The 27,452-nt window shown below is 35.1% G+C and overlaps 7 protein-coding genes across 8 annotated transcripts; 3 read left to right on the top strand and 4 right to left on the bottom strand.

Moving 5' to 3' along the window:
- The first annotated feature begins 1,000 nt into the window (after nt 1–1,000).
- LOC105635293 (putative nucleoredoxin 2) lies at nt 1,001–5,050 on the top strand. Its single transcript, XM_012218339.3, has 3 exons — nt 1,001–1,367; nt 2,659–3,153; nt 4,046–5,050. Exons 1-3 carry the CDS (start codon nt 1,236–1,238, stop codon nt 4,673–4,675), a joined length of 1,257 nt encoding a protein of 418 aa, XP_012073729.1. The 5' UTR covers nt 1,001–1,235; the 3' UTR covers nt 4,676–5,050.
- Nucleotides 4,768–8,253, bottom strand: CPK29 (calcium-dependent protein kinase 29). The gene is given in 8 exon segments (XM_012218337.4): nt 4,768–5,269; nt 5,359–5,458; nt 5,547–5,674; nt 5,771–5,938; nt 6,012–6,127; nt 6,235–6,387; nt 6,524–6,667; nt 7,270–8,253. Coding segments are annotated over 8 exon segments (1,719 nt in total). The 5' UTR covers nt 7,958–8,253; the 3' UTR covers nt 4,768–5,047.
- Nucleotides 8,254–8,970: 717 nt separating this feature from the next.
- Nucleotides 8,971–10,978, top strand: LOC105635412 (NEP1-interacting protein-like 1). The gene is made up of 5 exons (XM_020679744.3): nt 8,971–9,675; nt 10,007–10,185; nt 10,275–10,358; nt 10,455–10,583; nt 10,684–10,978. The coding sequence occupies exons 1-5, from the start codon at nt 9,570–9,572 to the stop codon at nt 10,861–10,863; spliced, it is 678 nt and encodes a 225-aa protein (XP_020535403.1). The 5' UTR covers nt 8,971–9,569; the 3' UTR covers nt 10,864–10,978.
- A 67-nt stretch (nt 10,979–11,045) lies between these two features.
- Nucleotides 11,046–16,417, bottom strand: VAB1 (ATPase, V1 complex, subunit B protein). The gene is made up of 15 exons (XM_012218335.4): nt 16,349–16,417; nt 16,067–16,138; nt 15,859–15,914; nt 15,659–15,757; nt 14,700–14,759; nt 13,977–14,088; nt 13,664–13,872; nt 13,054–13,182; nt 12,797–12,934; nt 12,443–12,593; nt 12,269–12,351; nt 12,009–12,056; nt 11,861–11,914; nt 11,694–11,777; nt 11,046–11,538 (listed from the first exon to the last, which is right to left on the bottom strand). Exons 2-15 carry the CDS (start codon nt 16,122–16,124, stop codon nt 11,356–11,358), a joined length of 1,464 nt encoding a protein of 487 aa, XP_012073725.1. The 5' UTR covers nt 16,125–16,138; nt 16,349–16,417; the 3' UTR covers nt 11,046–11,355.
- Nucleotides 16,418–16,932: 515 nt separating this feature from the next.
- LOC105635290 (2-oxoglutarate (2OG) and Fe(II)-dependent oxygenase superfamily protein) lies at nt 16,933–21,168 on the bottom strand. 2 transcript variants are annotated; one of them, XM_012218334.4, is made up of 8 exons: nt 20,616–21,168; nt 20,428–20,515; nt 19,913–20,010; nt 19,702–19,799; nt 18,919–19,048; nt 18,623–18,810; nt 18,428–18,517; nt 16,933–17,427 (listed from the first exon to the last, which is right to left on the bottom strand). In XM_012218334.4, the coding sequence occupies exons 1-7, from the start codon at nt 20,807–20,809 to the stop codon at nt 18,444–18,446; spliced, it is 870 nt and encodes a 289-aa protein (XP_012073724.1). In that variant the 5' UTR covers nt 20,810–21,168; the 3' UTR covers nt 16,933–17,427; nt 18,428–18,443. The 2 variants fall into 2 exon arrangements, with proteins under 2 accessions (XP_012073724.1, XP_012073723.1); XM_012218333.4 differs by lacking the exon at nt 16,933–17,427 and adding an exon at nt 17,545–17,876 and having other exon boundaries at nt 20,616–21,165.
- A 3,536-nt stretch (nt 21,169–24,704) lies between these two features.
- Nucleotides 24,705–25,983, top strand: LOC105635289 (uncharacterized protein At1g76070). The gene has a single exon (XM_012218332.4). The coding sequence runs from the start codon at nt 24,945–24,947 to the stop codon at nt 25,704–25,706; it is 762 nt and encodes a 253-aa protein (XP_012073722.1). The 5' UTR covers nt 24,705–24,944; the 3' UTR covers nt 25,707–25,983.
- Nucleotides 25,984–26,169: 186 nt separating this feature from the next.
- CDSP32 (chloroplastic drought-induced stress protein of 32 kD) lies at nt 26,170–27,408 on the bottom strand. Its single transcript, XM_012218331.4, has one exon. The coding sequence runs from the start codon at nt 27,153–27,155 to the stop codon at nt 26,256–26,258; it is 900 nt and encodes a 299-aa protein (XP_012073721.1). The 5' UTR covers nt 27,156–27,408; the 3' UTR covers nt 26,170–26,255.
- Nucleotides 27,409–27,452: the final 44 nt, after the last annotated feature.

Genomic DNA, 27,452 nt, shown 5'->3' with positions numbered 1-27,452 from the left:
ATTGAAATTACACTCACCTTTACATCATTTCTACAATAATCTGTTACGCTTTGTTTGGATTCAAGAAGAAAGAAGATAAGGAAGCAAATAAGGATTGAAAATAGTAAAAATTCAAATTTTGTTTTCTTTGTTATTTCTTCTCTCTTGTTTGGATGGATATCTATATTTTCTTTTTTTTTTTTTTAAGTTATAATGATTTAATATAAACTCCAGTTCACATATCATCACTTTAATTTTAATTTTTTTAAAACAATTTCTTATGTAGCGAAATATGAATAATACTACTACTATAAAATTTCTTATAAAATTTTTTTAATTTTAATTTTAATAAAAATTAAAAATAATTCTACTTTTTTTAATGATATATATTAAATAAAAAGAAAAAAAAATATAATTTAACTAGTTATTTTTAAATTAAGTGAAAAACATTTGATACTATAACTTTGAGATTGCGGGCATGAACATGGGTTGGTACCTCAATGAGTGAAAAAAGAAAACATCCAACGGTCACGAAGCTCTTTTAAAGACTTGAGCAGAAGTCCACCAAAGTCTTCGCATTAAAGATTGCCAGATGTCACAGCTGCATCAATTGTTTGGGCCCACAAAAGAAAATAAATACCTAGTTTGGACAATTGACGGTCGCAATCAGAGTAGCCGGCAGTCATTGTCGATTGTAAAACGATTGCTTTCTCTTTCTGTCCATACCACACTCCTCCGCCTCTTGTCAACGCCGTTAGATCAAAACTCTCCTCTACGAGATACGAGCATCGTACATAAACCCCCAAAGCCCAAAGGAATTCTTGAAAAAAAAAAAAAATTAATTAAAAGAAAAAAGAAGTGTAATAGAGAGACAGGTGTCCTCGTGTTTGTTTGCCTATCAATAACATCAATTCAAAGTCTTTTATGACACCACAGGAGAGTTGATAAAGTGTTAGCACTCACATAAGATGATGATGCACGACCGTACACGTGGCGATTTCTATAAAAGCGGGTCCAGTTTAGGTAAAGGGAGTGGCAGTGGTTGTCGAAGCTGTATTGAGATAATGTGGGGAAGAGAATAGATAGGAGTTTCTTTTGAAGAGAGGTGAATGCTACGTGTGGGCTTGGTGATGTATGATGAAGGTGCAATGTAATGATGTTTGTGTGGTGAGAATATGGGGTAAAGGAATATAAGCAAGAAGCTGCAATATTTGAAATAGGAAATTACAGAGGAGGTAGAGACTGAGAGTGGAGAGATGAGAAAAGAGGAAGAAGATAGGAAGTTGCTGGTTGAAGAAGCCAAAACTAACGGAGGGCCTCACTGTAGATTTTCATCTCTTTTAGCCTCTAAAGATCGCGATTTTCTTCTCTCTTCCGATGGAACTCAGGTATTTTATTTATTTATTTATTTATTATTTTCTGTTTCCTTATCTTAATTCATATATTTTGTTTCAGTTTAACTGGAGCTTGAGAGCGTCCTTTAAGTAAACTGATATTTGAAACATTCTATTTTAGTGCTTTAAATTTACTGGAAAAAGAAATGATGACCATGTCCATGTCCATGTCCATGTTCATGGACTCGCTTTCTCCTGCCTTTCCAAGCATGTACTAATCCTGTCAACTTTTATTCTTTCATTTTTATTTATTTTTTCTTTAGTATGTATTTGTATTTCAGATTATGGTGCATATGATAGTCTTCTTGATGAGTTAGCTAGGATTAAGGTCGAGTTTATTTTAAAATCCAAGATTAATATTCTACCTAATATACGAATAAAATTAATTTTTATCGCTCTCTTGAACAATATTATCCTTAAATAATTTTTCCATTACACCAAATTAGTCTTGCTTTCCTTGTTAGTAAATTAGGTTTTGCTCAGACAATATTAATTACTGGATTTCTAATAAAACGTAAATCAACACACACACACACACACACACACAAGTAAACTAAAAAAAATTGTTAATTTCTTGAACTAATGGGTTATTTTATGTGTAAATTGGTTGTAAATACTTCAAAATACATATCAAATGTCTTTCTAAATTTTAAGAAATCGTGTGTTGTCGGTCGGTAATCAAACAGTGGCCTAAGCCATAATCAAGTTTGTGGCGGATAAAGAATACGTTCTGTTGGTGTTTATATAATTTTGTGGGTGTCATTTTCTGGGGATGGGATGTGTGTGTTGTAATGACTCATTCTCATCTTGCTTGATAGAGAGATAAGCTATATATTGTCTTAATCAGCATGGGTTTCCACTTCTTCATACACAGTGATTTGTCCGTGAACACCAAGCTGAGTCGACAGGTGTCATTCTCTCTTTAGCCTTACATTAACGCTATAGCTACAACACGTGTCCCATCCACAACTACTGTACATTTATCTCCTAACATGTTTTTTTTCCTACATATTATTATTATTATTATTATTATTATGTGGCTTGAGCTTCTCATTTTTTCCAGGGAATATCCTGCAATAATTTTTCCATTGGTTAATTAAGTTTCCTAGTTTACACCATTGATTCCCACCCGTCAGGTTTTTGACATGTACAAATTCCTTTCCTTTTCAATGGGGAATATATGAAATCTTATAAGATTTGGATAAGGTCATCACATGACTTATTTCAAGCGGATAAGAATCAAGAACCAGGAACTCAATTGCTGTATTTATGTGTTTTGTGATAGATTAAAGTCTCTGAGCTTGAAGGCAAAGTGTTAGGGCTCTACTTTTCAGCTAATTGGTATCCGCCATGTGGAAGTTTCACCCAGTTTTTAGTTGGTGCATATGAAGAGCTAAAGAGAAATGGGTGTGACTTTGAAGTTGTGTTTGTATCTTCTGATGAGGACTTGGAGGCTTTCAACAAGTACAGAGCTTCAATGCCATGGCTTTCGATTCCATTTCCTGACTTGGAGACAAAAAAAGCCTTGGATCATAAATTCAACATTGAAGGTATTCCTTGTTTAATTATTCTGCAACCTCATGATTATAAGGATGAGGCAACTCTGCACGATGGAGTTGAACTTCTTTATCGATTTGGAGTGCAAGCTTTCCCATTTACAAAAGAGAGACTGGAAGAACTGAAATTGGAAGAAAAGGCGAAGCATGAGAGACAGACCTTAACCAATTTACTAACAAATCATCATAGAGACTTTCTTTTTGCTCATCCTGCACGTAAACAGGTCAGTCCTTACCTTGCCTTGCTTGAAATTGAACTTGGTCTCGTGGCTTTGAGGCAGTTTTGATTTTAAGTTGCTGGCAAATTCTTTTGAACCCATAACCCAAGATTTTACTAGATTCTTTTTTTCATAAAAAAAGAAAATTCACATTTTTTTTTTGGTACAATTTTTCATTAGGTTTCAAAAATATAAAAAAATTAGGAAAAATATTTCTGTTTTTTTCTTTTTTGTTTTCATCCATCATTCGGTTCTTTAGCTATATTTAGGCCCACTTATTTTTCAGTCGGGGACAAAACCATGCACAATATAGTAGGAGCCTGAAATTGATGAAATTAGCTAAGAGGCTTGCACAATAGATAAATATAATGCACTGCTGGCTACATATGCATGTGCCATTCATTTGCTTTATTATTATTATTATTATTGTTATTATTTTTTCATACACGTTCATGTTTGGGCATGGAGTGAAATTCAGGTAAAATATTCCTAACAGTGAGGTCTCCAGGATTTGAACTCTATCCTTACCGCTAAAGTTCGCCTGGAGATATAATCTACTCCTGCTGATTTTTGATTGGCTGTGCCAAGTGCTAACCAAACTATGTCTCAATCCTTGGACCACATTCTCCCAACTGATGTACAGTTATGCCCACTACACTAGTCCTTCTTTCCTCTCTCTTATCAATCACCACACACCAGTGAAGTAGCATCTCATAATCTGACGTGTCAGATAAGATCCAAGGAGTAACCAGAGTGGATGGTTAATTTAACTTGTCCTGGTCAATAGGTATCCATATTCCATACTCTAGTGCTCAAGGTAAGGCCAATGAATTAAAATTGATAATTCGGTTTTTTTCAAAATTTAGTCATTAGTTCTGTAAATTTTGTTCCTTTGCAGGTGGCAGTTGATTCTCTTGTTGGCAAAACTATCGGACTTTTCTTCTCAGCTGAATGGTGTCGCCCAGGCTTGAAATTCACCCCCAAGCTCATCTCCATCTACAACAAGATTAAGCAGATGGTGAAGCAGAAAGATGATGAAGATTTTGAAATTGTATACGTGTCGACTGATCGAGATCAACAAGGGTTTGAATCCTACTTCAGTATCATGCCATGGCTAGCATTGCCATTTGGAGACCCAACAATAAAATCTCTAGCAAAGCATTTTGAAGTGCAGGGAATTCCCTGTTTGATAATTTTAGGTCCTGATGGTAAAACCATTACTAGACATGGGAGGAACCTGATAAACTTGTATCAAGAAAAGGCATACCCTTTTACCGAGGCAAGAGTTGAACTGCTAGAGAAACAAATGGAGGAAGAAGCTAAGAACTTACCAAGATCAGAGTATCATATAGGGCATAAACATGAGCTCAATTTAGTATCAGAAGGAACTGGAGGTGGACCTTTCATTTGTTGTGATTGTGATGAGCAAGGGTCTGGTTGGGCTTATCAGTGCCTTGAATGTGGGTATGAGGTGCATCCTAAATGTGTTCGAGCTGTCGACCATGGTGGATCTGCGCGTGGTCGATGAATAATTTTAATTAAGGTTGGGTGTTTGTGCTAATTAACGTTTGCTAATTCAGCTTCGGATGTTACTGTTGTGTTCATACCTTGGTCTTGATATTGGTTTCGCTTGTAAGCCTAGTACTAGCATTAATTAACAATTAAAGTTCAAAGTTGAAAACTTTTCCCTCAGCAGATGGATATTTAAGTGCATACAATTTTCTTGATTGTATTCCTTTTGACACAAGATGTGTGTATCATATCTTCTGGGAGGAAATTACCAGTTGTCAGGTGAAATTGATGGCACTAAATCTGTTGATTCCGGATATTTTTACTGTTCATTTGATCAATGTATACAGTAGACACCCTTATATTAAATGCAATTTTTCCTTTTTCACTATTATTTGATTTGTAAACAACTAATAGAAGTGATTAAAGACTTGAAATAGAGAGAGCAAGAACTATAGAAGACAGAAGAAACAAATTTTATTTGATTGATCGATATAATTACGAAATGTGATTTTTTCAAATTTACATAATTTATCTCAATTTCCCTCCATTAAATACCTTGTGTTCCCTTTCTCATCATTTCCACAAACTCCTCATAGTTGATTAGTCCATCCTGCATTCATAAACAATCAACCATAATAAGATTATTCTACAATGGGGATAATGAATTTGAAAGATTGAAAGGAAAATAATTATAATTACTTTATTAGTATCAACATCATCAATGATTTCATCAATTGTTGCTTCATCTCCCATTCCATATTGAGCCATGGCCTCTCTCAGTTCATCTCTTGTGATAAACCTGATGGAATTAAACAAATGCATGAGAAAGAAATGATTCAAAAACCAGAGCAAGATTTGCATGGCTAAACAGGAAGCTATGCACTAACCCACTATTATCCTTGTCAAAGTACTGGAAAGCCCTGTACAAGTGTTCTTCCTTCTCCAGTTTATGTCGATGCATTGTCGCTGCAATGAATTCGACATAATCAATAGTGCCGCTGTTGTCGACATCAGCCTGACAGGAAACACAAAATTAAGCTTCTAATTACTGTTAAAACACAGTAATTAAGTATGTTCATGATAAGAAGGAAATTAAATAGTTCTTAATTACAGCATCCATCAACTGCTTTATTTCTGCTTCAGTAAGCTTGGATCCTAATCTTGCCAATCCAGCTTTGAGTTCTTCGTATGTGATGGTACCACTTCTATCTATGTCTATGTTGTTAAACATCTGCTTTAAGCCTTGTATTTCTTCTTCTGAAAGGTTTTCTGCTATTACCTTCAAGACATTAAATTTTCGGATTAGCTATATATGTCCGCTACCTAATTAAAATACGTTCCGTTAATCGTACCTTTAATGCAAGCTTCTTTAATTTGTTCATTGCTCTAAACTGCTTTAGCCTACTTTGGACAGCACTGTCGATCGGCCTGTCAGACGCTTCGCCATCCACCTTTAGCCACGGATGTTCTATATGTGTATATTAATCAAATCAAACACTTCGCAGATCAATTTAGGCTTCTGGCAAATCAAAAATTTTCATGAATAATTATAATAATAACGCAGTAGTAATCTACCAAGTGCTTGGGCAGCGGTAATTCGTTTCTTGGGGTCTCTTGTTAACATTTTCTTGATCAGGTCCTTAGCAGAAGATGAAATTTTAGGCCATGGTGAGCTTTGTAAGTCAAGTTGGCCTTTTGCAACTGCTTCAAATATTCCCTTCTCATTTTCTATCAGGATATTTTTTTATCAGTCAGAGATGAAATGAAAACAGAATTTCATATTTATTTATCAATCCAAACACACTAGTATAAGAATATTTCAGTTTGAAACATTTAAAAAGGAGTAATTAAAAAAAATATATACCTCCCCAAAATGGAGGCGCTCCGCTTAGAAGAATGTATAAAATGACACCAGCACTCCACACATCAATCTCCTTCCCATAATTCCTATTCAACACCTCTGGAGCAACATAGTATGCACTTCCAACAATGTCTCTGTAAATTTTACCTGAAGAAGATAAGAAATTTACAGCCACAAGTTCAGGTAATTAATTATAAAGCCTCAACGTTAAACACAAGATAAAGCTTTATCACGTTAATTTGCATGATGTTTCATCGTTATCTCTTACAATAACAGCGATAGAAGTTCACAACATAAATTAATAGAGCTCTTATGTTGTGTCGTGTGGTGGATTTTAATGGTGCTTTCATTTGTTTGTGAATTGTCACTGTAATACGTTTGTCAGTAGGAGCAGTGGGACAGTGCTTAGTCTCTGGTCACTCATTTTATTGCTGTCCTTTTTCCCATATTTCTCGTGTAAATTATAAAAGAACCGTTGACGCGGTATACCGGTCCCTGTCTCCATTGACTTGGTCCCGTTGACCCATAATGAAATAAGAAAATCTGGGCTCCAAACTGCCAAATCTCTGTTCTTGTTAGTTAAGAATTTCTGCAGATATTTAATATCTTATCTAAATCAAAATTTGGAATTTTGTAGTTAAGCTAATAATTCAGGATCCAACTCCAAAATCTTGTCTTGTAATTTCAACAAAAGCTAAAGAATAAGCAAAGCAGGATACAAAAATTGAAGAGAAAGAAGTAATTGTTACCTTGTTCGATGAAAACAGAGAGTCCGAAATCAGTAGCTTTTAATGGAGACTTCTCTTCTTTACTAACAAGCAAAAAGTTCTCAGGCTTCAAGTCTCTGTGCATCACCCCCATAAAATGACACGCATGAACCACATTCACAATCTGCCTCATAATCGAGGCCGCTTCACGCTCCGTATAGCTTCCTCTGGCTATAATCCGATCAAAAAGCTCTCCACCAGAGCAGAGCTCCATTACCAAATGCAGAGTTTGCCTATCTTCATAAGCACCTTTAAATTCAACAATATTGGGTTGTCCCGAAAGGTGTTGCATTATCAGAATCTCTCTCCTAACATCCTCAATATCTTTGTCATTCACTAACTTAATCCTGGAAATAGACTTGCAAGCGTACTTTAATCCAGTTGCCTTTTCTGTGCAAAGATAAGTGATCCCAAATTGGCCTCTGCCCAATTCTTTATCAAGATCATAGAGTGCGGTTATATCAACATAAGGTTTTCCAAGAACAGGGCCAATGTTTGAAGCTAAAGATGTGGAAGAGGGAGTCGTTCTAGGCCGAACCGGAGGTGGTGGCTGTGGTGGGTAATATCGGTCTTGGGTTGTTGTTGGTCTTCTTGGCGGAGTATGAGAAGGTGAGTCTGAGGAAGAGATAAGAATATTACGGGAACAGGATTTGCTAAAACAGAGTCCCATAGTGAAGAAAAGACGCGAAGATTTTGTGTGTTCAGGCGGTGAGTTTCGATTTGTTAGGAAAGCATATATGAAAAAAATCAAAATATATGGTTATTTTGGATCGATGGGTTTATTCTACTTTTTTGGGTGCTTTGCTTTTGCGTCTTGGATGGTATTGGGTATCATTTCTAACTTTTTGCTCATATAAGCTTTTGCTTTGCTTTGTCTCTGCCTAGACGAAGATGTTAAGTTAAAGTAAAACTAGAAGAAGAGACAGACAGAAGGGAAGGCACTTACTTTCGTATTAGGAACTTCAAAAGCTACTGACTTTTTTATTATTAATAGTAAATGAAGTATGGTGACATGTTCCATGCCATCTCACCGTTTTGTTTGTGTTTTGTTGTCGTTTCGTGTGTGCAATAAGGAAATTTCCCACAATTTATGAAACCATCACACTTTCACATCCAGTTGATTATCTGATAATAATAATAATAATAAAAAAAAAACTATTCTGAGCCCAAAACATTCTCCGTCTCTCAATCTGTAGCAGAAAGTCTTACTGGGCCTTAATGGGTAACGAGAACCAGCACATGATACACCCATTATACAGAGCAAAAGTTTCAGCCTTTCAGGGCCGGAATAAAACACGTTGCAAAAAGTAAAAAGTAAAAAAATACTAAAATTTATCAGTAAACCCATATTAAATTCTCTCACTCAAATTTGATCCGGTACGAATGTTCAATAAGAGTTGATGAGACCCAGAAAACTTACCTACGCTCAGAACCAGCTAATAGACAGGAAAAAAATTATCTATTACATGAAAAAGAAAAATAATGATATTTTTTTTGAAACTTCTTTTCTAATTGAGCATGTTTATAAACCAAGCATAGTCTTATCAAATAAAACAATTAAATAAACAGCTAGTCGAGTTGTGCAGGTTGAATACTGAGCAATCCGAGTTTCCATATTTCAAAAACCCACTTCACCAAACTCACAGAGACTCCTCCTGTACAATCAAAGTGTTCTTCGCAATAATTGCTAGGATGGAAGCCTAGGAACATTGAAAAGAAAGGCTTTAGGAATAGAGAGTCATGAACAGTCAGTTTACCCATTCCTAGGTTTAATTTTTTTTTTTCTAAATTTAGGAAATCTAAAAGTTCATTTCGTGGAAGATGACTAATTGACTATGCGACAGACTCAGAATTATATAAAATGGTCTTATTTGGAGGATTTTCCAAAGTTGTTGCTTGTTTCTATCTTTAGTTGTTTACTTTTCAAAGTTTATTCCAAACAGTGATATTTGTAAGCAGACAACGACCAGAGTGCTCAACGTAAAATTAATGTCCCAAAACAAGTTGATCTTTTCTTACGTATGGCGTCAAAACCAGACTGATCCGGTCAGCTTTGATGACCAAGGCTCTTGCTTTATTATGATTCAACTCTCATTTCTTTTCTCATTGTTTGAAAACAAAATCTCTCTCTACCAATATTCTTTTTGTTTTGTATCATTTGCTGCTCTGCTCATTTGATATATCTCTGGCCAGCCAGGATAAAGCTTGCTCACACCTGGGGTATCTTTCTTTTTGTTTTTAACTTAATAATTTTCGAGTTTTCAACCAAAAGGGAGATAGTAATGGAAATATGCGCATCTTCTTCTTTTGCTTTGTGGGCTTCTGCTTCGATTTCTGCAATATTTTGCTGCTTGTTTTTCGCAATCGTGGCATTTCTGTTCGCAGTAGGTGAGTTCCTCCTCGTCTTTTTCTCCTCTAGCTAATTAAGATGTAAAGAATTGCTAAGGGTAGCCTATATGGGCTGCCATAGATTGGCTCGCCATGTCAGTAGTTGGAGAAGAATGAATCGTGGAATTTAGCATTGCGTGTAAAATTAGGTAACGAACAAAAATACGTGAAGCCAAAAAATGCTTTAAGACGACTAGCCGTCTCCGTATCTGGATAGAACATGACCATCACGCAACGTTAAACACATTTTGGGATGTTTTACTAGTAAATGAAATTGAAGGCAACCATTGTCGTATATTCATATGGTAAAGTGGTAATTTTCTGTTTGCAGTTGGCACAACCTTGGGAGCCATTTCTGGAGCTATGGTAGGAGTGAAAAGCGAGAGTGGGTTATTTCATGGAGCCACAGTTGGAACTATTATGGGGTTTATTCTCTCTGCTGAAATCTTTTTAGTATCTTTTGGTGTTTGGGATTCTGATGATTTAGCTATTGGATGCTTCGTTTCTTTGGTAAGTTCCATGCTAATTAATTTCTCGCAAGCACTAATCAATTCATGACTTGCAACCGGTAATTGATGTTCTTCCGTTCTCTTTTAAAGATTGAACTTGCTTCAAACTACCTAAAGGGAATACTCATACGAGGAAGGCTTAGTCCAACCAACCAAGCTCAAGAAGAAAGTCAGGTGATTAATTAATATGGAGAAATACATAATTATTCAATATTAAATATTGGATGGTTAAGCATTTGGTTTAATATGAAAAATGTTGTGTTTGTTTAGGCAGATGCATTCAGTATAGTTCAGAATGAGGTCCATCGGGAAAAGAAGCATTCTTCAAAGATTAGGCTTACACCTGAAAACATTGTGGAGACCTTATGGAATGGACCATCTTGCTCGATTTGCCTTCAGGTTTTCGACTTTATTACTTTCTTCAGTTTCCATAATCTTCAATTATTTAGTTTTTAAATCTCTAATTCGTCTTTCTTGTTCTTGTGAAATGATCGTGCAGGACTTCGACTTGGGGGAAACAGTTTGTTGCTTGCCCCATTGCCGACACACATTTCATCTTGTGTGTATTCGAAAGTGGTTTGTCAAACACAGTTCTTGCCCATTGTGCAGAACCAAATTATCCAGAACGCGAATCGCTACCGTATGTAAAATGGGAAGTCACATGCATAATGTAAGTTAGTATGGTACAGAACGCTATTCTGCTAATTGATTCTTTTATAAGTTTACTTATACACAGGGTCTCATTTAAATGACAATTCTCATTTTTAGAATTTAATGAAAATACAAATTTTTTATTTTCGCTTCGCCATCTTCAATTTATTTATTTTTTTTTTTTGGCACTTCCAAGCTTCTGGATACTGATTCCCTCCCAAAAGATATTTCCATATCCAAGGATGATTTACACGAGTTTCTTATATTTCAATATGGGGATAATAAATTTAATACAAAGGGCCTTTGGGTTTCTACAGAACTTCCTATTATTTTCAGTTGGCCAAAGTGCAGCAAAGGAATTACAATAAAAAGTGAAACATGCGTTGTTACAAAGACCTTGTGGGTACTAAAACCAAAGAATTTCCATAACTATAAAAGCTAGACAAGCAGTTCAAAAGTGATGCAAACTCTTTATCTGAAAAGTGGAGTGAAATAAGTGAAAGGTGCTTCCCTTTTCAGCTCAGTTTGTGTCACGACTGTAGTACTGATCCAACGTCTTAGCTGGAATTCGGTGAAGAAGCTCACGAGGGAAGATACGGAGTAGTGTCCAGGCCAGATCGAGTGACTGGAAGATGTTGCGGGTGTCATAGGCCCCTTGTGTCACAAATTTCCTCTCAAATTTATCCAGAAATTCTAGATAAAGCTGGCGACCGAAAACAAAACAACAATAACAACTAAATCAAAGATCAAAAATATAATTGGCCATACTGGCAAATTTTTATATAAAAATTTGTATCGAAGTTCCCGCTGATACAGACCACACAAACACACATAAATATGGAGAGAGAGTGAACAAACCAGATCCTCAGAAGAAAGTGCTTCCTCTCCAACCACAGCTTTCATCGCCTGGACATCTTTTCCAATAGCATAATTTGCATATAACTGAAGTTCAAAATCAAGAGGGATTAAGAGACCTAAACAGAGTCATGAAATGATTCAGCAAAATGATGGCAAAGAAATAAAACCTGGTTGGACACATCAGCATGGTCTCGACGGGTCATTCCCTCACCAATAGCACTCTGAGACATATTAAAGACTAAAGCTTAAGAATGAATTTTCCAAATTGTGTATCTGCAAGGATACAATATTTAGCATGAAGAAATGACATCTTACCTTCATAAGTCGAGAAAGTGATGGAAGCACATTAATAGGAGGATAAATCTGCTCACAAGAAGAATCAATAAGTACACAGTTGCTGACCAAGCAACTTGCATAACAATTTTTTGTTTTAAAAAAAATTATTTAAAAAGGGCTTCAGAAAAGTAAATATATAAACAATCCTATCCTAGTAAGCATTAACAAAGCCTGATTAATGAAACAATTTTTCAGGGGAAATAGGCATAAATTGACTGAGAATATGTTTACAAAATCACCTGCCGATTGTGAAGTTGCCTATCAATGTATATCTGACCCTCAGTAATATAACCAGTAAGATCTGGAGTAGGGTGTGTGATGTCTGTTCAAAGACCAAAATACTCCATAAACAATAGATAAAAGCGAAATAGCTTGCTAGGTAGTACTTTCTTTATGGTGAATGCAAAAAATACCATCATTCGGCATAGTTAAAATTGGAATTTGAGTGATTGAGCCCTTTCTCCCTTCAATACGTCCTGCACGCTCATAAATTGTTGCCAGATCAGTATACATGTACCCAGGATATCCACGCCTTCCTGGCACCTCCTCTCGAGCAGCAGATACCTGGAGTGAGAATTGACAATGGCAGGTAGGTCAAACCAATGAATTGCAGGAAGTCAGATGCAAAGTCAAAAAACTTATGAAAGACAGAACTCCATGCTCCCAATGGTGCAAGATATGTCAACTTAAAGTTCCGGACACCTTTTATCTGGTTCAAATGTAGTACGAAACATTTCCAGAACACTTGACAAAATAAAATTTATTACCTCACGAAGAGCATCGGCATAAGAACTCATATCAGTCAGGATAACTAAAACATGCTTTCCACATTCATAAGCCAAATATTCTGCAGTTGTGAGAGCAATTCGAGGGGTAATAATACGCTCAATGGTGGGATCATTGGCCTGCACAATGGAAATATATTGATTGCAAATGAATACTTAAAGCAACTTCCATTCAATAAAGAAAAGGTCGAGAACAACCATACAAAAGAAGGATGAAAGATTAATTTATTTAAGGTTACCAAGTTTAAGAAAAGGGTCACTCTCTCCATTGATCCATTTTCCTCAAAATCACGCTTGAAAAATTGGGCTGTCTCCATGTTTACACCCATGGCTGCAAATACAATGGCAAAATTGTCCTCTTCCCCATCCTGCAGTCAAAGTCATGGCATGGGGAAGAAAATTACCGTTTTAAGTTCACTAAAAAGGAATACAAATAAGATGAAAAAAAAGGCAACAAATGTGCTTACCCTAAATATTGAAGGCAAAATCATCTGAACTACCGTCTTTCAAATAACTTTTCTTCAAACTACAATAGTTTCTTTTTCTTTCAACTTTGAAAATTATATCTTAAAAGTCAGACTACCTTCCAAGACTATTTCAACCTGGATAGTAGTTGGGAACTGAAATGTCGAATAAATGGCTGGACCATAATAGATGATATTTCAGAACTATATGTTATTTTAAGTCGCCACTTCTGGTAATTCAGTAACAAAGAAGTAATATATTGATGTCCAGTGACAAAAGATCCAAAAAATACACCATAAACTCAGTTCTAACTGAACAAATCAGATCCACCTTCTCAAGCATGTTTTTGGATTCATGAAACATCATGTATTATACACCACATACCTCCGTGAGATTTCCAGATTTTTCGAGCCTCTTTACAAGACCAGCCTGGCGACAAATCTGAGCTGCTATTTCATTGTGAGGAAGACCAGCAGCAGAAAAAAGTGGAATCTTCTGACCACGAGCTATAGAATTCATGACATCAATGGTAGAAATCCCAGTCTGTATCATCTCTTCAGGATAGGTTCTTTCACTGGGGTTGATTGAGCTTCCTGAGTAAGACAGCCAAGGTTTACAATCAGAACCAACGAAAAACAATAAACTTTCCAGCATCCACTGATGGTGCAATTGTCATGATATCTGCAACAACTCTCACCAGATATGTCTAGGTAAGCCTCAGGCAAAATTGGAGGACCATTATCAATGGGTTTTCCAGAACCATTAAAAATGCGACCAAGCATATCCAATGATACAGGAGTTTTCAAAACCTGCAAAATAAACATGATAAGGGGAGTTATGATATTAAAATAATAAAATTCAAAGAAAGAACTTGATATTAATAATAACAAGAATAGCCCCGACCTTGATGCATATTCACCCATGGTCATTACATGAGGCATGAGAATCCATTCCCATGGAATATACAGAAATCTCAAAAAAACTTCTTTTAAGAGAGTGACTTAGGCTTCTCCATGTATAAAATCTTGCTCCTTTTACTTAGAATTGGTACCTAGTTTATTAATCAAATGAATTGAATGAAATTCTAAGAAATCTTCAACAATTCCGCCTTATCCATGATAAAAAAAATCTGAAATTTCCAGTTGATAAACTGGAATGCCTCAAAATCCTAGCTTTAAATTGTATTTGATTCAATTGAGTAGAATGTAGTAAAAAAGCACCCAACAAAAAAAAAAAAAAAAAAAAAAAAAGAAAGAAAGTTTCCTTTGATCAAACAAATGTAATTCAGTGTGGGGGTTTCAACAATTCTTGTATTTTGCACATATTGATGATATGGCCAGTCACAAGGTTTACCAACCTATTTCAACCAACAGTTGAAGCCAAATAACTGTAACAAACCGAAAGAAAGGAAACTTTGTACCTCTCCTGTGAATTGCACAGTTGTGTATTTGTTGTCAATACCAGAGGTTCCTTCAAAAACCTGCAAAAAGAGAAAAATAAACCTGATACAATGTAATAACAGAGGAAATGAGCAACTTTAATTGCCTAAAGCAACAAGGAGAAACTTGCTGTCCAGTAGCAGCCTTTACTTTGACAGGCCAGGAGAAAATACATGCCGAAGGCGTTTAAATAAAGAGTGATAAGCACGTCAAAATTGCTCCACTATAATGACAGAAAAGCTATGCTGATGGTTAAAGGGGAAAAAGAAAATGCTAATTTAGTATACTAAACGGCACCAAACACTCGCCCTTGTAGGCTGCTGGTGGTTAACCAGCCATTAGTATATGCGCTCAAGGCTGCAGCATCAGAAATAAGGGTGCAGCCCATGATAAAAGTGCAAGATAAAAATTGGTGAAAAAATAATAGCAAAAAAGAAGAAAAATGTGCGATGGAATCAACAGAAAAAAGCCACCCTAAGTGGCACTTCATTGGTGGATCCCATCTTTCAGGTATCTTTATTTTCCTCATTTCTGTCTGCACCTTGCTCAGGCCACTCTCAAGTGATTAAATTTTTGAGAGAAGCCCATGATTTAGGTGCAAATTGTACTCAATCAATTGAATGTTCAGGAACAAAACATAGAAAAGAAAAAATGAATTTAGTTACATTTATTAAAATCATGTTCAATTAACAATAGATTTCTATACAAAAATGAAGAGGAAGGGGAGGGAGAGAAGAAGGGGAAGCTTCTTCGTTGCTCATGGAGCTTAATCTGACACAGTACAAGAATGCAAGAAAGTAAAAGAAGAGGCACAAAAAATCAACATGAAGCAATTAAAATGCACCGAGTCCAAAAGCTAATTAAAAGGCAAATAAACTTTCGCAGCATGTTTACACGCAAATACACATAATCAAAGCTTACAAAAGCCGCAAATAATAACCTGCACAACAGCTTTCTCCCCATCAACTTCTAAGACCTGACCACGACGAGCCGTTCCATCTCCTAAACGAATGTTAACAATCTCCTGGTATTTTGGACCCTGAAACATTTGAACGGTTATGGTACCGTTACCATTTAAAAAAACAGATGTCATTCACATTCGGTGATCACAGTAGAATAAATCAAATAAAGGACATCAACCTTGACTTTGTCGAGAATAACCAGTGGCCCGGCAACACCAGAGACTGTTCTATACTCTGCAAATAGGATAAGTTATGATGAATACTCTATATAAAGACCGATGCATATTTTAGCGCAAAAAAAAACCAAACGTGAAATCAGATTTAAGAGCTGAAGAATCAAAATATTTATATAAGACAGAACAGTTGGAGAAAATGTAAGAACTCACCCATGCCAATCTCAAGCGTTCCCTCCTCCACTTCCAAACTATTCTCTGCCATTCCCATCCTTCAAGTCCAATCTGATTGATACAAAAACAAGACGAAATTAGACACTGAGAACGAACTCTGAAATCTCATCAATCGAACCATCCAAAGATAAATCAGTGCTTTATAGGATCAAATAGAATTGAAGCATCGAACAGCAGATACAAAACGATGAACGAATTTATGAGCTTATCGACTTGAAGTTAAAATCAAGGCGAGATCTGATAAGGGCAGAAGGAACGCACAGGTGACACTCACAGCTTCAGCTTCTGTTCAATCGTTTATGGCGTAAAATGGGAAAATGATTGAGGAAAATAAACGAAATCAGTCCGGTTCGCTTTCGATCCGTTTTTTCTCAACCCATAACGATTTTTTCGTATCGTTAAATCGTTTACAATCATGGACTGATGGACGCCTACTCATTGCTTTGCATTTTTCCGTTACCGTATGTGGTCCGTTAAAAGTTGGAAATTATGAAATCACCCATCAAACTACAGCTTTAGCTTCGAATAATTTATACATATAAAATTATATTTACCCAAAGATTTACATATTATTATTGTATTTACCTTCGAATTATGCATGTAATATCCACATAATAGTTAATCTTGTAACTCGAATGAAATTTACTTTTTTCACGTGCGAAATTCCTCTTGTGCTAAATTTTATATAAATAACTATTTTAACCTTTAATTTTTCTTTTAACTAAAACAACATTATAATAGCAGCCAAAACATAATTTAATGGTAACAAAAAAAAAAAGTAAAGTTGTGAGTTTATTGATGCATGGTATTGGACCATCGGTCGGTAAAAAGGAGAACACGAAAAGGAAACTGCAAAGAAGTTTCTTGATAATAAGGTTGAATATTGTCCGTTTGGCAGGCAGAGCGGGCAACCACATCACTCACGACAACTGGAGGAGGACATCGTGTCTTCATACCCTTTTCCCCCACTATTTTACATTTTTATGGCCTTTTTAGGAGCGAAAAGCCAAATCAGTAATTACTATACATCCAAATGTCGATCTCCCAAAAAAAAAAAAAAAAAAAATCCCAAATATTGCACATGTAGATTGTAATGTAATGTGTAGCCAACATAAATGGCGAATCTTAGGCAGTAGCATGTCAAACTTGCATTTTATATGGTTTTGACTTGCAACTTCAATCGGCCCCTTAAGTTTGGATTCTGTTGGATTTGGGCCACCAAAGCCCAAACCTCAACTGGACTATTGTGTAGATCGGCCCTGGTCCACCTCAAGAGCCAGTGTGAACACAAGAAGAAAGACCAAACATGTTCGGTTTTCGACAGTGCTACTGACTCGACACTGGCAATTCAAGTTAAAAAAAGAAAGAAAATCATTAACAAAATCAATTATTTCCCAAGAGACGAAAACGGGATAGGAAGTCAGTCTAACAAGTGAAATTTATAGAAGCAGCCAAACTAAATTAAAATCAGACGACTTGTATTCCAGCCATTATTTTGTTTGTTTACAGTTACCCACTGAGAGTGATGCATCACCTATTGCAGCTTGTCTTTCTATCCCCAAGTATATTTGTAAGTACAAAAGATATCCTTCAGGACCACAGAAGTCCAAACAACTCCTAATTAAATTACCCCAATAGTTAGAAAAGTTAAAAGGGTACATCAAATGAGGAGTAAAAAAAAAAAATGTCAAGCCTAAGTTGTAATTATCTTGTATGCTAACTTTAAGGGATCAGGCATTCACTACTGTGTCTGGAAAACAGAATTCACCATTCACCACCACAAATAATCCTGCAGATGGAGAAGGATGAGAAAAATGCGTATAATTACGGTCTGCAAATTATAATGCTGAAAGTAAATAGGCACAGTAATTTAATACGACAGAGGCTTCCATTCCTGAAGAAAATAGAAATAGATGGGAGGTAGGTGCTGGATGGGCTTTATAGGATGCGTATCTGCAACTTTGTATTTTTTTGTTGGGGGGGGGGGGGGGGGGAGGGGAATTATCAAGAGGATTCACATATATTACACTGTTATGTACTGGCTCAATTAACAATATATACTTATTCTTGATTGTCCTTATTTCAAATTTACTCTAATCCAACATCCTCTATAATCACAACAAAACAACTTGACATTGTCCAACACACCAAGTTTATCAACAGCTCAACCATGCACCCTTCCGCCAGGTTGCCAATACCAATTTTAATAATTTAATAAGCTATGAGGACTTCAAAGTTTACGTTAAATGAAATTGGGACTTGGAGATTGAATAACAGGTGGTAACAAAGAGATCTGGAATAATATAAATAAACCATGACTGTTTAGGAAATGAGAAGTACCTTTACTAATACTGGCTCAGACCTTGTACTCCCCGAGATGCATCCACTTTGTAGCTGACCACTTGTTTCCTCTAATTACAGGGCAACTACCTAATATCAAGAATCAGATAACCATTAGGATCAAATGTTTTTCTTCTCCAGTATACATGTAAGAAAAACTGCTGAATCATTTGAGTCTCACTTAAAGCTACTAACCATGCAAACTTGAAGGGTCTAGTGTAGCATCAGGCCTTGTGCTCCAGAACAGCAATGCATTGCCCATCTTCGGTTTCACTGAAAGACCCCGTTTGCCACATTCTGACAACTCATTCCACCATGGTACAGAGCTGATGTTTGCCTGGGCAGCAGGAAACACTGTCTCACCCCCTTCTTCAACATCTGACCTGCATCAGGACAGAAGTAACAGGAGAAGAGTAAAAAGTATAAGCAATATTCCAAGATACCACAAACACAAATTTAAGTAGCATTGCATCCAATGTAGATATTCTTACAGATACATTAGAAGAGTTGCTGTTCGTTGGCCACCATTCTTAGTGTTGAACTCATCAAGAAAATAATCATAGTGAGCTTCATACTTCTGTCCAACTTCATAGTGAAGAATTTGAAGTCCTTCTCCATGCTCTGCATGCCATAAAGCAAGTTCAAACGTACAGTACAAGAATTCAAGCAACTAGTTCAGAATGTAAGGAAACAATAGAATACTACTACAACATGCATTACCCATGTACCATTCGCCCATGACCTAAATCACCTTTCAACAATTCATTAAATGAAAAATGGAAAACATGCTAAATGAGAAGTTAGAGCTTGCCAGTGCCAAAGGGCACTTAAAATTCAGGAAAAAAGTAAACCACTGCCTTGTATATTCAAAATGCATTAGAGTATCAACAACCTCCAGACAAAACAACATACGAAATTTAAAATATTCATGCCATGCAACCCATACAAATATATAGTGAGGTTAAGATAGTGTGTAAATAAAAAGGTGGTACAAGAAGGCGCAGTTTGCCTGTCCCCGTACAAGTTTTAGTGACAAGTTTTGGAAATTAGAGATCTTATTTAAAAATAAATAAATAAAAGAAAGAAAGAGATCGTCACCTTTCTTGCCACTGAATATTTCAAAATGCAACAGATAAAAATGAACAATCAGACTTTACAAAATGTCATGTCTGGATGTGCCTAATCAGCAGAGGAGATTCTTCTGGTCTAACATCTTAAGTTTATTATTGTATGCCAAATTTAAACATTCATTCTAATGTTTTTGAATGTCATACCTACAGGAATGAAAGAGAAATCTGCTATCCTCTTTTCAATGTTCCTAATGATTTTATCTCGTCCTCTCCTCAGAAACATCCCAGAACTAGTCCGCACCCTGCAATAGAGTGCATACAAATTAATTTAGGAAATAAAATTAAGAGGACAGTGCAAACCCCTATAATTTACAATCTACAAACAGACTGAAGAGGTAATACAAGAAACTCATACCTGCTATCTTTACTTCGACCTGTCTTGCTATCTACAACAGTTGACTTTACCATATGAGGTCTAGCCAAAGCTATTAGGTACTCACATTCTTCTTTTGACTGTTCACATCAGTATCCATGGTCAAAATTATGGAAACCGAAATTATGCTTCTATCAAGTATGCGAGAAAAATTCATTTGAATTATCAGAACTTTATTATAAGATTAGAAGGAGGATCTTAATCACACAACCAATTAAAAACAAGCTAATGGGTTCGGTGCTACAGCAAAACAGATATATCATAATCCATTAGACAACAAGCTTAAAGCAGATGGAAATGCCTATGACTGTAACATTATTTGCAGAACCATGGGAATGCTAAGCTAATTATGAGCAGAATTCTATGTGCCTAATATAATGGCAGCAACTTATCGTATCATGTAAGTATGAAGTGCAAAACATCTCAATAGAGCTATCATAGTAATTTAATTGAAAAAATAGCTTCCAGGTAGAATTTTATTAACTTTGGAGACTAACCAAAAAATTGTGATAGAGGAATGCTCGAGGCTCCCAAGAAACAATTTCAGTCCATTGCTCTTCTCTCTTCTCCTGGCCATCGCCATCTCTGCATCAAAGCCCCGCCAAAAATTTTCAACATAATATATATAAGAATCAAATAGTCATCAAATCACCGTCAATTTGTAGAAAAATAAAAAGATAAATACCTTTCGACGGTCATACGCCTATAGGAGGTGGTGAGATCAATAGGAGTCGAATCCTCGTTGCTTATAGGAAGAGAAAAGATCCCAAGAGCCAAAAGCATCAAAAGAACCACCGTTAGCATAAATAACATCGTCAGTATCAACGTCATTGTCGACCATTTCCTAGCTTGAAATCTGGAATGTCTCACTTTCGCCATTTTCTAATTAGCTTCTAAACCCTAACGAATCAGCCGAAGCATGCCAAACGAAAGCGAAATTGAAAAAGGAAAACACTAATTTCCACGCAAAACTGAGCCGATATTTCCTTGTATTTGAATTAAAATGCGGAACAAGAGATGTAGATGAGTACCGAACAGTGTTTTAGGACCGGAAGTTGGTGGCGGTGGCAGTTTTAGGACGTCCGTTATATGTTGGAACTGAGAAATTTATGGCAAGTTATTTTGGACATGGATTTTTGTTCTGAGACAGAATTACCCTTCGGTTCATGTGTCATTTTCTACGTCGGTGAGTTAGGAATGGGTGTTTTTGTCATTTCAGAGATCGCAGTTTCTCATTCCAGTGTTCCAGTCGCTGTGGGCAGCACAAGGTTTGAATTTCACGGTACGACTTTTCAATAAAAAGTCTTCCATTTGGCAATTTCATCGAAGATGAAACTTGAAATGTGAAGTTGCCAACGGGCCCTTTCTTATTGATAGATATACTCTACGCTGCTTTCATGAAAATAAAAACTAATATTATTCCCAGTTCTATAATGATAAATTTGTTTTTATTTTTATAGTTTAAATAATAAAGTCCTACATGCATTTTGTTAATGTGTCTTTATATTAATATCAAATAATATTACTTTAAAGAGTAAAATACAAAAAAAAGGAAAGAATATATTAAATAATTGAGAAATTAACTATTTTCAAGAAGGAAAGTGATTTATAGTTTGAAATAAAAAACTAATTCTATTTTTTTGAGAATAAGTATATGTTTAAAAAAATTATCTTTACCTAATTCTGATTTCAAATAATTTCTCTTATTGCAAATAAATCTTTATATAAATATTATTAAATCATATAAAAATAAATTAAATAATATCACACGTGAAGTCTCATTTCATCAAATAAAAGTTTACATTTACATCCGGCCTGAACTAATTTTTTTCAATTGAAAATTTGGCATGAAATTTGCATGCACAGTGAAAGTGGTAAATCACATAAAGAGTGATGATGTGGCAACTAAGTTGGCATGTATGTGGGGAAACTTATGATGCGTCAAATCTCAACACGACATGACAAATTAAATCTCAAATACATAAATTTTCGCTTATTTATAAATTTTGATAAATTAAATATCTCTACAAATTAATTATATTTGATTTTTTATATATAAAATATTAATTTGATTTGTTATTAGAATAATATTTAAAATAATAACTTTCATTCTTTTAACTATCAAAATTTGGACAAACTTCTCTAAGTTAGCTCAGAATGTCTTTTGATGGTAATAAATTTCTTCAACAAGAAGTTCTTTGCTCTAACAAGCAACGACTTGTCATTTGGATAAGGTAAGAATTTTGATTTGTAGATTGTCGTTTCTTTTCAAAATTCCCAACTACTGAGATTAAGGTCAAAAAACAATAACATGCTTAAAGTTAAACGGTTGTGAGGAAGGAACCTTCACCTGCCTCCCAGGATTCTCTCCCTTATTATTTCCTGAGATAAATTATTTAACAATTTATTAGAGTGTAAAATTATATATATATATATATATATAATTCTTTGAAATTTGATTTAATTTATTCCCACCAAGCTTTTTTAAAATTATATCTTGGATGAATGACAGATCACAGAAGGGGATGGGTGGAGGCCATCAACCTCTAGACCCAAAAATTTTTTAAATTTCTATTTATAAAACTATGATTTTTTTTTTTTTGACCCCTTGTAATTTTTTAAAATTTCTGTTAATCCTCTTCTAACTTTGAAACCTTGGTCTGCAGTTGCCTTGGATTATTTACAAGTTGATGCTAGAAAAAACTAAATTAAACAGTCCATGGCAACTCCAAATATATTCAAGTTGATTTAAGTACATATGGAGTTAATTTTGACTTCTGAGCATTTGCATTGTTTCTATTTATTTTATTTTGCACTACAAATAATATAATTATCTGTTTCACAAAGTCAATCTAGTTGCTAAATTTGAATAAAATGCAAAATATTTAAAAACATAAAGTCTTGGGTGGATGATTGCTTAGACATCATGAAATGGAAGTGTCTATATTCTCCATTACATGGAGATTGGGGCAATATTTATAAGCGTTTGCTTGTACACAATATTTCGTGCAAGTATGTACTTACCTTGTCTTTGCATGCATGATAATTCATCAATCATTACTCACAGAGGGTTGCCCTTTTGTCTCCTTAGAATCAAACTTTTCCACGTGATATGAAAAGCAGTTTTTTAATTTCCGTCTAAAAATATAAGTCGTTTTCGGATAATTATTTATTTTAAAATATAAATCATTTGATTATTTATAAAATGTAATGAATAACGTTTTTTTAATATTACTCTTATTTATATTAAATATAATAACTAAATTTACATGTTATTATTGATTTTGAGATAAATGATAATTTGATCAGATTATTTTTATTTTTTTTATAATTTAGAAGAATTATTTATTTTCTCAATCCATATACAAAAACTTTAAACGATTTATTTTTTGAAATATAAAAAGTATTAAATTTTAATTTAATTTAATTATTTAAAAAGATGAAATGACGGTTGAAATGAGTAATTCGACATTCTTCTCTTTTAAATAAAATGGAGAATTATGTTCTCGTAGACGGAGTAAATATTCTCTCTAAGCATTTTAACCTTAATGGACTGATATGCTGGCGGCATGGTGTAATTTTCCCCCAGAAAAAAAACTTGTCAAAGATGAAAAACAAGAAGAACACGCCAGAGCATTGGACGATAATTGTATCAAAACTCATTTTATTTTATTATTATTTTTCCGGTAGCCGTCCACATGTCGACTGATCAACTACCAATCAATTGGCTTGATTAATAAATTTCAACAGTGATTAAAATAAGTCTGCCGTACTTTGTTTCTATCTTAATATTTTTCTTATATCTCTGTTTGTGTCATCCAATTAACACACGTTTAGTGTGCTTAATTGAATATTACGTTAAATTTTTTCCAAATCCATACGCTATAAAATGAGGAGTACTGCGTAGTATATGTTTGACTTTTCCCAAAACAAATTCACAATATACAAATCTCTATATATGATTAAGTTTGAGAAAGACAGAAATCTACCTTATTAAATTAAATTGTTCATTATTCGAATATGGACCGTTTCAAGTTTTGCTCCTTCCAATTTCTGGTGGGAATTGCTTTTTATTTTTTTATTTAATTATTATGATAAATTTTCCAATTATCCATTGAGAAAAAAATCTAATAATTAATATGTTTGATTATGGATAAGGGAGGGAAAAATATTTAATAATGAAATAAAATGGACAAGTAGGCATATGTTTTATATTTGTATTTCTTATTTTTATAGAATTATTATTATGGTATACTTGATTTATATTCATTATTAATGAATTATTAAATTTTCAAAAAATATCTATTAGATGATCAAATCCTTAATCTTGCCAAATCAGCATTTTATGATTATACTCTTCCACCAACTGATAATTATCTATTGAATGTCACATTACTCACCCTGATTTAAATTAAATGTATCGTATTTCCGCTGAATTATCTCATTAATTTTTGATTTGGAAATTTGGTTTATTGTTTCGTGATTAATCATTATTACTTTTTTCCTTTACTATCTATACTTAATCATCCACGTGTAAGCTCTTATGATTGTATAGATGAAAGAATAATATAATGAAATGATGATATTATATGACCATTACGAGTGAAATAGAAATAATCAGACAACTATTGAAAATTAATTTTATTATTAATTTTTTTGTTTTGTTTTGTTTTGTTTTTTTTTTTTTGAGAGGATGATAAAGTCATAAAGAGACAATTGACAAAGCATATGGAAAGCGTCCCCACGTCAGTTTATTATATTAACTCTTGAATACAAATTTCTAGGCAAGAAGACGGAAACCTGAATAATACTCTCAAACGCTGCAATTGCAAACGTAGCAGTAGCCGAACATTAATGGTTGCTTAGTCGCACCTTTTCATTTGACCAAACCCCCTCTCTCTTGTCCCGACACAGTCAATAAACAGGCCCTGAACCCCTCTCATCATCTTCCTATTGGATCACATTTATATAAAGTCATCCACAACTGTGAGATTGAACATTAGAGCCTTCCAAAATGGAGAAACAACCCAAATCTAAGAACAATATCTTGAAATTTCTACCTAAAGCAGCTTCTGCAGTTTACTTCCATAATCCTCCTTTCAGTCCTAATAGAGATAGAAGATCGGATAATAATTACTGCCACAGGCTTAAAGCTCATGTCGGTAAAGGATTTTCCGGTCCATTTGTTTCTATGATTCCCGATGAAGTTCGTCGGAAGCCCAAGAATGGAAGTTTTGAGACCCAAGAACCCACCTCGCCTAAGGTGTCATGCATTGGCCAAATCAAGCACAAGAAGAAGATGGTGAATAAGACGAAGCGAACTTCTCCTCCTAAAGAAATAAAGGCTGTATCTTCTCCACGGGACGTGAAAAAACATGCATCCAAGTTTAAGAGGCTGTTTAGTATTAGTGCAAAACCAACTGCTGGAAGGAGATCTGATGCTTCTATCTATGATAGGCCACCACTTTCTGATAGAGCGCCTTCTTTGGGTCAAATGAAGCGGTTTGCGAGCGGTCGCGATACTTTTTCGAATTTTGATTGGACGGCTCAGATTACACCGGTGGAATCAGATCACCGAGATTATTCTTCTGATGAAGATGACAGAATGTATTGTCATCAAGGCGAAGAAGATGAGGTGATCATTCCTTTCTCCGCTCCTATGCTAATCGGTTCCGGTGCGGCGTTGCAACCGAGGAAAGAAGTTAATCTATGGAAGAGAAGAACCATGAATCCACCTAAACCTCTTCAATTGAATTTAGGGGTCAGAACAACTTGAATTGCGTACAATTTTCTTCCTTTTTTTTGTTTTTTTTTTTTTTTAAATGTAAGTTAATATTTGGTTCTTTTATTATATTTTTGTAATCTTAGAATAGAGCAGCACATAGTCAAAATACCCATACCCTTATTTGCACAAATTTTATGATTAAATTTGTACGAATTATATATTCAGCGTAGACATGTATTTTTCTGAAATTAATATGTAAAATACATAGATTTTATTTATGTGTATACCATTATTACTCTTTGAATTTCAGAATTAAGTGTTCTTGTTCTTTTTGATTGATAACATAAGTTAAGCACACTGCTTTCTTCCGATATGCATGCCACACCTAACCTAATCTTACTGATTGCTAACATTGCAACCAATATTCCTAATCCTAAATTAACATTGTACCTTCGAAAGAAATTACTCTGCCATCAAAAGCAACTATTTTGGTATATATATCTGCAAAAGAAGCTTCAGAAAGGCCATTTTCAATTCTTACTGAAAATTATAAATCACACATACAGTGATTTTTGTCTAACTTTTATACTCTTATCTAGTTCAATAGGTTACACGAACTCCTTGGTATCTAAGAATTTCCCCTATAAGCTCTCCTTTTCCAGAGCCCACATATCTTCCACAGATCTTACCCTCTCTTATAAACAAGAATGTAGGTACCTCGACGACGTTCATGTCCCTCAAGAACTGCATGCAGCTATCATTCTCATCACCGTTCATTCTCGCAAACACTGCAGTATCAGCCATCTGTCTCGACAACTTTACCACCGTTGGGTAAACCTTCACGCATGGTCCACAGTGCTTCAACCCCACATCAAGTACGATCAATTTTTTATCAGCCTTATGATCTCCAATCAGTTTCTCCACATCTTCTCTACAATGCAACTGCACCACAGCTGAATGGTTGTCTCCGTAGTATAACACATCTCCCATCAACCGATCTGGTCCTATTCCTTCTTCTTCATGAATCTTCTCCATGCCCTTGTAGAAGCTAAAGTGAGGAACTTTCTCTATATTCTCTCTCTTGCAAAGTTGTTTGGTTTTTTCCGATTCGTCGCCCATTACAAGAAGGAAATCGACGTCGTTGCATGTTCGGCTAAGGTCCACCATAAAAGGGTAAATTTTGCTGCTCTCAAAGCTATTACTGGCGGCAAATTCTACTACAACAAGCCTATTTTTGGCCGTTTTAAGTGCTTCATCGAATTCCTCTATACTGTGGATTTTTTGTACCCTTTCATCCTTAACGGGTTTCTTTTTGGTGTCAGGGGAAGCAGTGGCCTTTACAGTGAAGTTTGTTCTGTTTGGGTATAGTTTTGTTGCGAGAGGTTTATGTTTAGAGGCAAAGGGTATTGTGAAAGAACCACGGAAGCAAAGGGGACTGATCGTAGGAATGGTTGAAAGAGAAGATGGTGGTTTCGACAACAAATTTGTGATTGTAGCCATGGAAGAGAATGAAGCAAATAGAAGGGAAATGTTGCCCCAGAAAAAGCACACAGAAAGCAGAGAGATCTACAGAGTTATTAACAAAATCTGAGTGACCAAAACGGTAGCCACTCATTTTCTTGTGGTTTATGTTATCCAGAAAATTTTGGTTCGACTTGATTTTTAGGATTTTTTTTCCCCGATTTTTTATATTTGTGAACAAACCTTTTCCTCTAAAGGATATGTTCGTTCTAAGTCAGGAATATCAGCCGAGGTCCTTTTCGCGGCCCAAACAAACACATTGTGGAATTATCTTCA

This window comes from Jatropha curcas, chromosome 9 (genome assembly GCF_041381405.1).
Source record: "Jatropha curcas cultivar XTBG-Jc1 chromosome 9, XTBG_Jcur_1.0, whole genome shotgun sequence".
Classification (NCBI taxonomy): Eukaryota; Viridiplantae; Streptophyta; class Magnoliopsida; order Malpighiales; family Euphorbiaceae; genus Jatropha; species Jatropha curcas.
Note: the sequence above shows the minus strand (reverse complement) of the source record. Positions and strands in the feature narration are given on the sequence as shown.

Excerpts from the sequence above, each read along its gene's own strand:
- LOC105635293 (XM_012218339.3), top strand. The coding sequence starts at position 1,236 with ATGAGAAAAGAGGAAGAAGATAGGAAGTTGCTGGTTGAAGAAGCCAAA. Across the intron at positions 1,368-2,658 it reads TCTCTTCCGATGGAACTCAG|ATTAAAGTCTCTGAGCTTGA; the intron begins GTATTTTATTTA and ends GTTTTGTGATAG. Across the intron at positions 3,154-4,045 it reads CTCATCCTGCACGTAAACAG|GTGGCAGTTGATTCTCTTGT; the intron begins GTCAGTCCTTAC and ends GTTCCTTTGCAG.
- LOC105635412 (XM_020679744.3), top strand. The coding sequence starts at position 9,570 with ATGGAAATATGCGCATCTTCTTCTTTTGCTTTGTGGGCTTCTGCTTCG. Across the intron at positions 9,676-10,006 it reads GGCATTTCTGTTCGCAGTAG|TTGGCACAACCTTGGGAGCC; the intron begins GTGAGTTCCTCC and ends TTCTGTTTGCAG. Across the intron at positions 10,186-10,274 it reads TTGGATGCTTCGTTTCTTTG|ATTGAACTTGCTTCAAACTA; the intron begins GTAAGTTCCATG and ends TCTCTTTTAAAG.
- VAB1 (XM_012218335.4), bottom strand. The coding sequence starts at position 16,124 with ATGGGAATGGCAGAGAATAGTTTGGAAGTGGAGGAGGGAACGCTTGAG. Across the intron at positions 14,089-14,699 it reads CTGTGCAATTCACAGGAGAG|GTTTTGAAAACTCCTGTATC; the intron begins GTACAAAGTTTC and ends TTTATTTTGCAG. Across the intron at positions 11,778-11,860 it reads ATGCTGATGTGTCCAACCAG|TTATATGCAAATTATGCTAT; the intron begins GTTTTATTTCTT and ends TTTGAACTTCAG.
- LOC105635290 (XM_012218334.4), bottom strand. The coding sequence starts at position 20,809 with ATGGCGAAAGTGAGACATTCCAGATTTCAAGCTAGGAAATGGTCGACA. Across the intron at positions 19,049-19,701 it reads TTTCTCTTTCATTCCTGTAG|AGCATGGAGAAGGACTTCAA; the intron begins GTATGACATTCA and ends TATGGCATGCAG. Across the intron at positions 18,518-18,622 it reads AGACCCTTCAAGTTTGCATG|GTAGTTGCCCTGTAATTAGA; the intron begins GTTAGTAGCTTT and ends TCTTGATATTAG.
- LOC105635289 (XM_012218332.4), top strand. The coding sequence starts at position 24,945 with ATGGAGAAACAACCCAAATCTAAGAACAATATCTTGAAATTTCTACCT.
- CDSP32 (XM_012218331.4), bottom strand. The coding sequence starts at position 27,155 with ATGGCTACAATCACAAATTTGTTGTCGAAACCACCATCTTCTCTTTCA.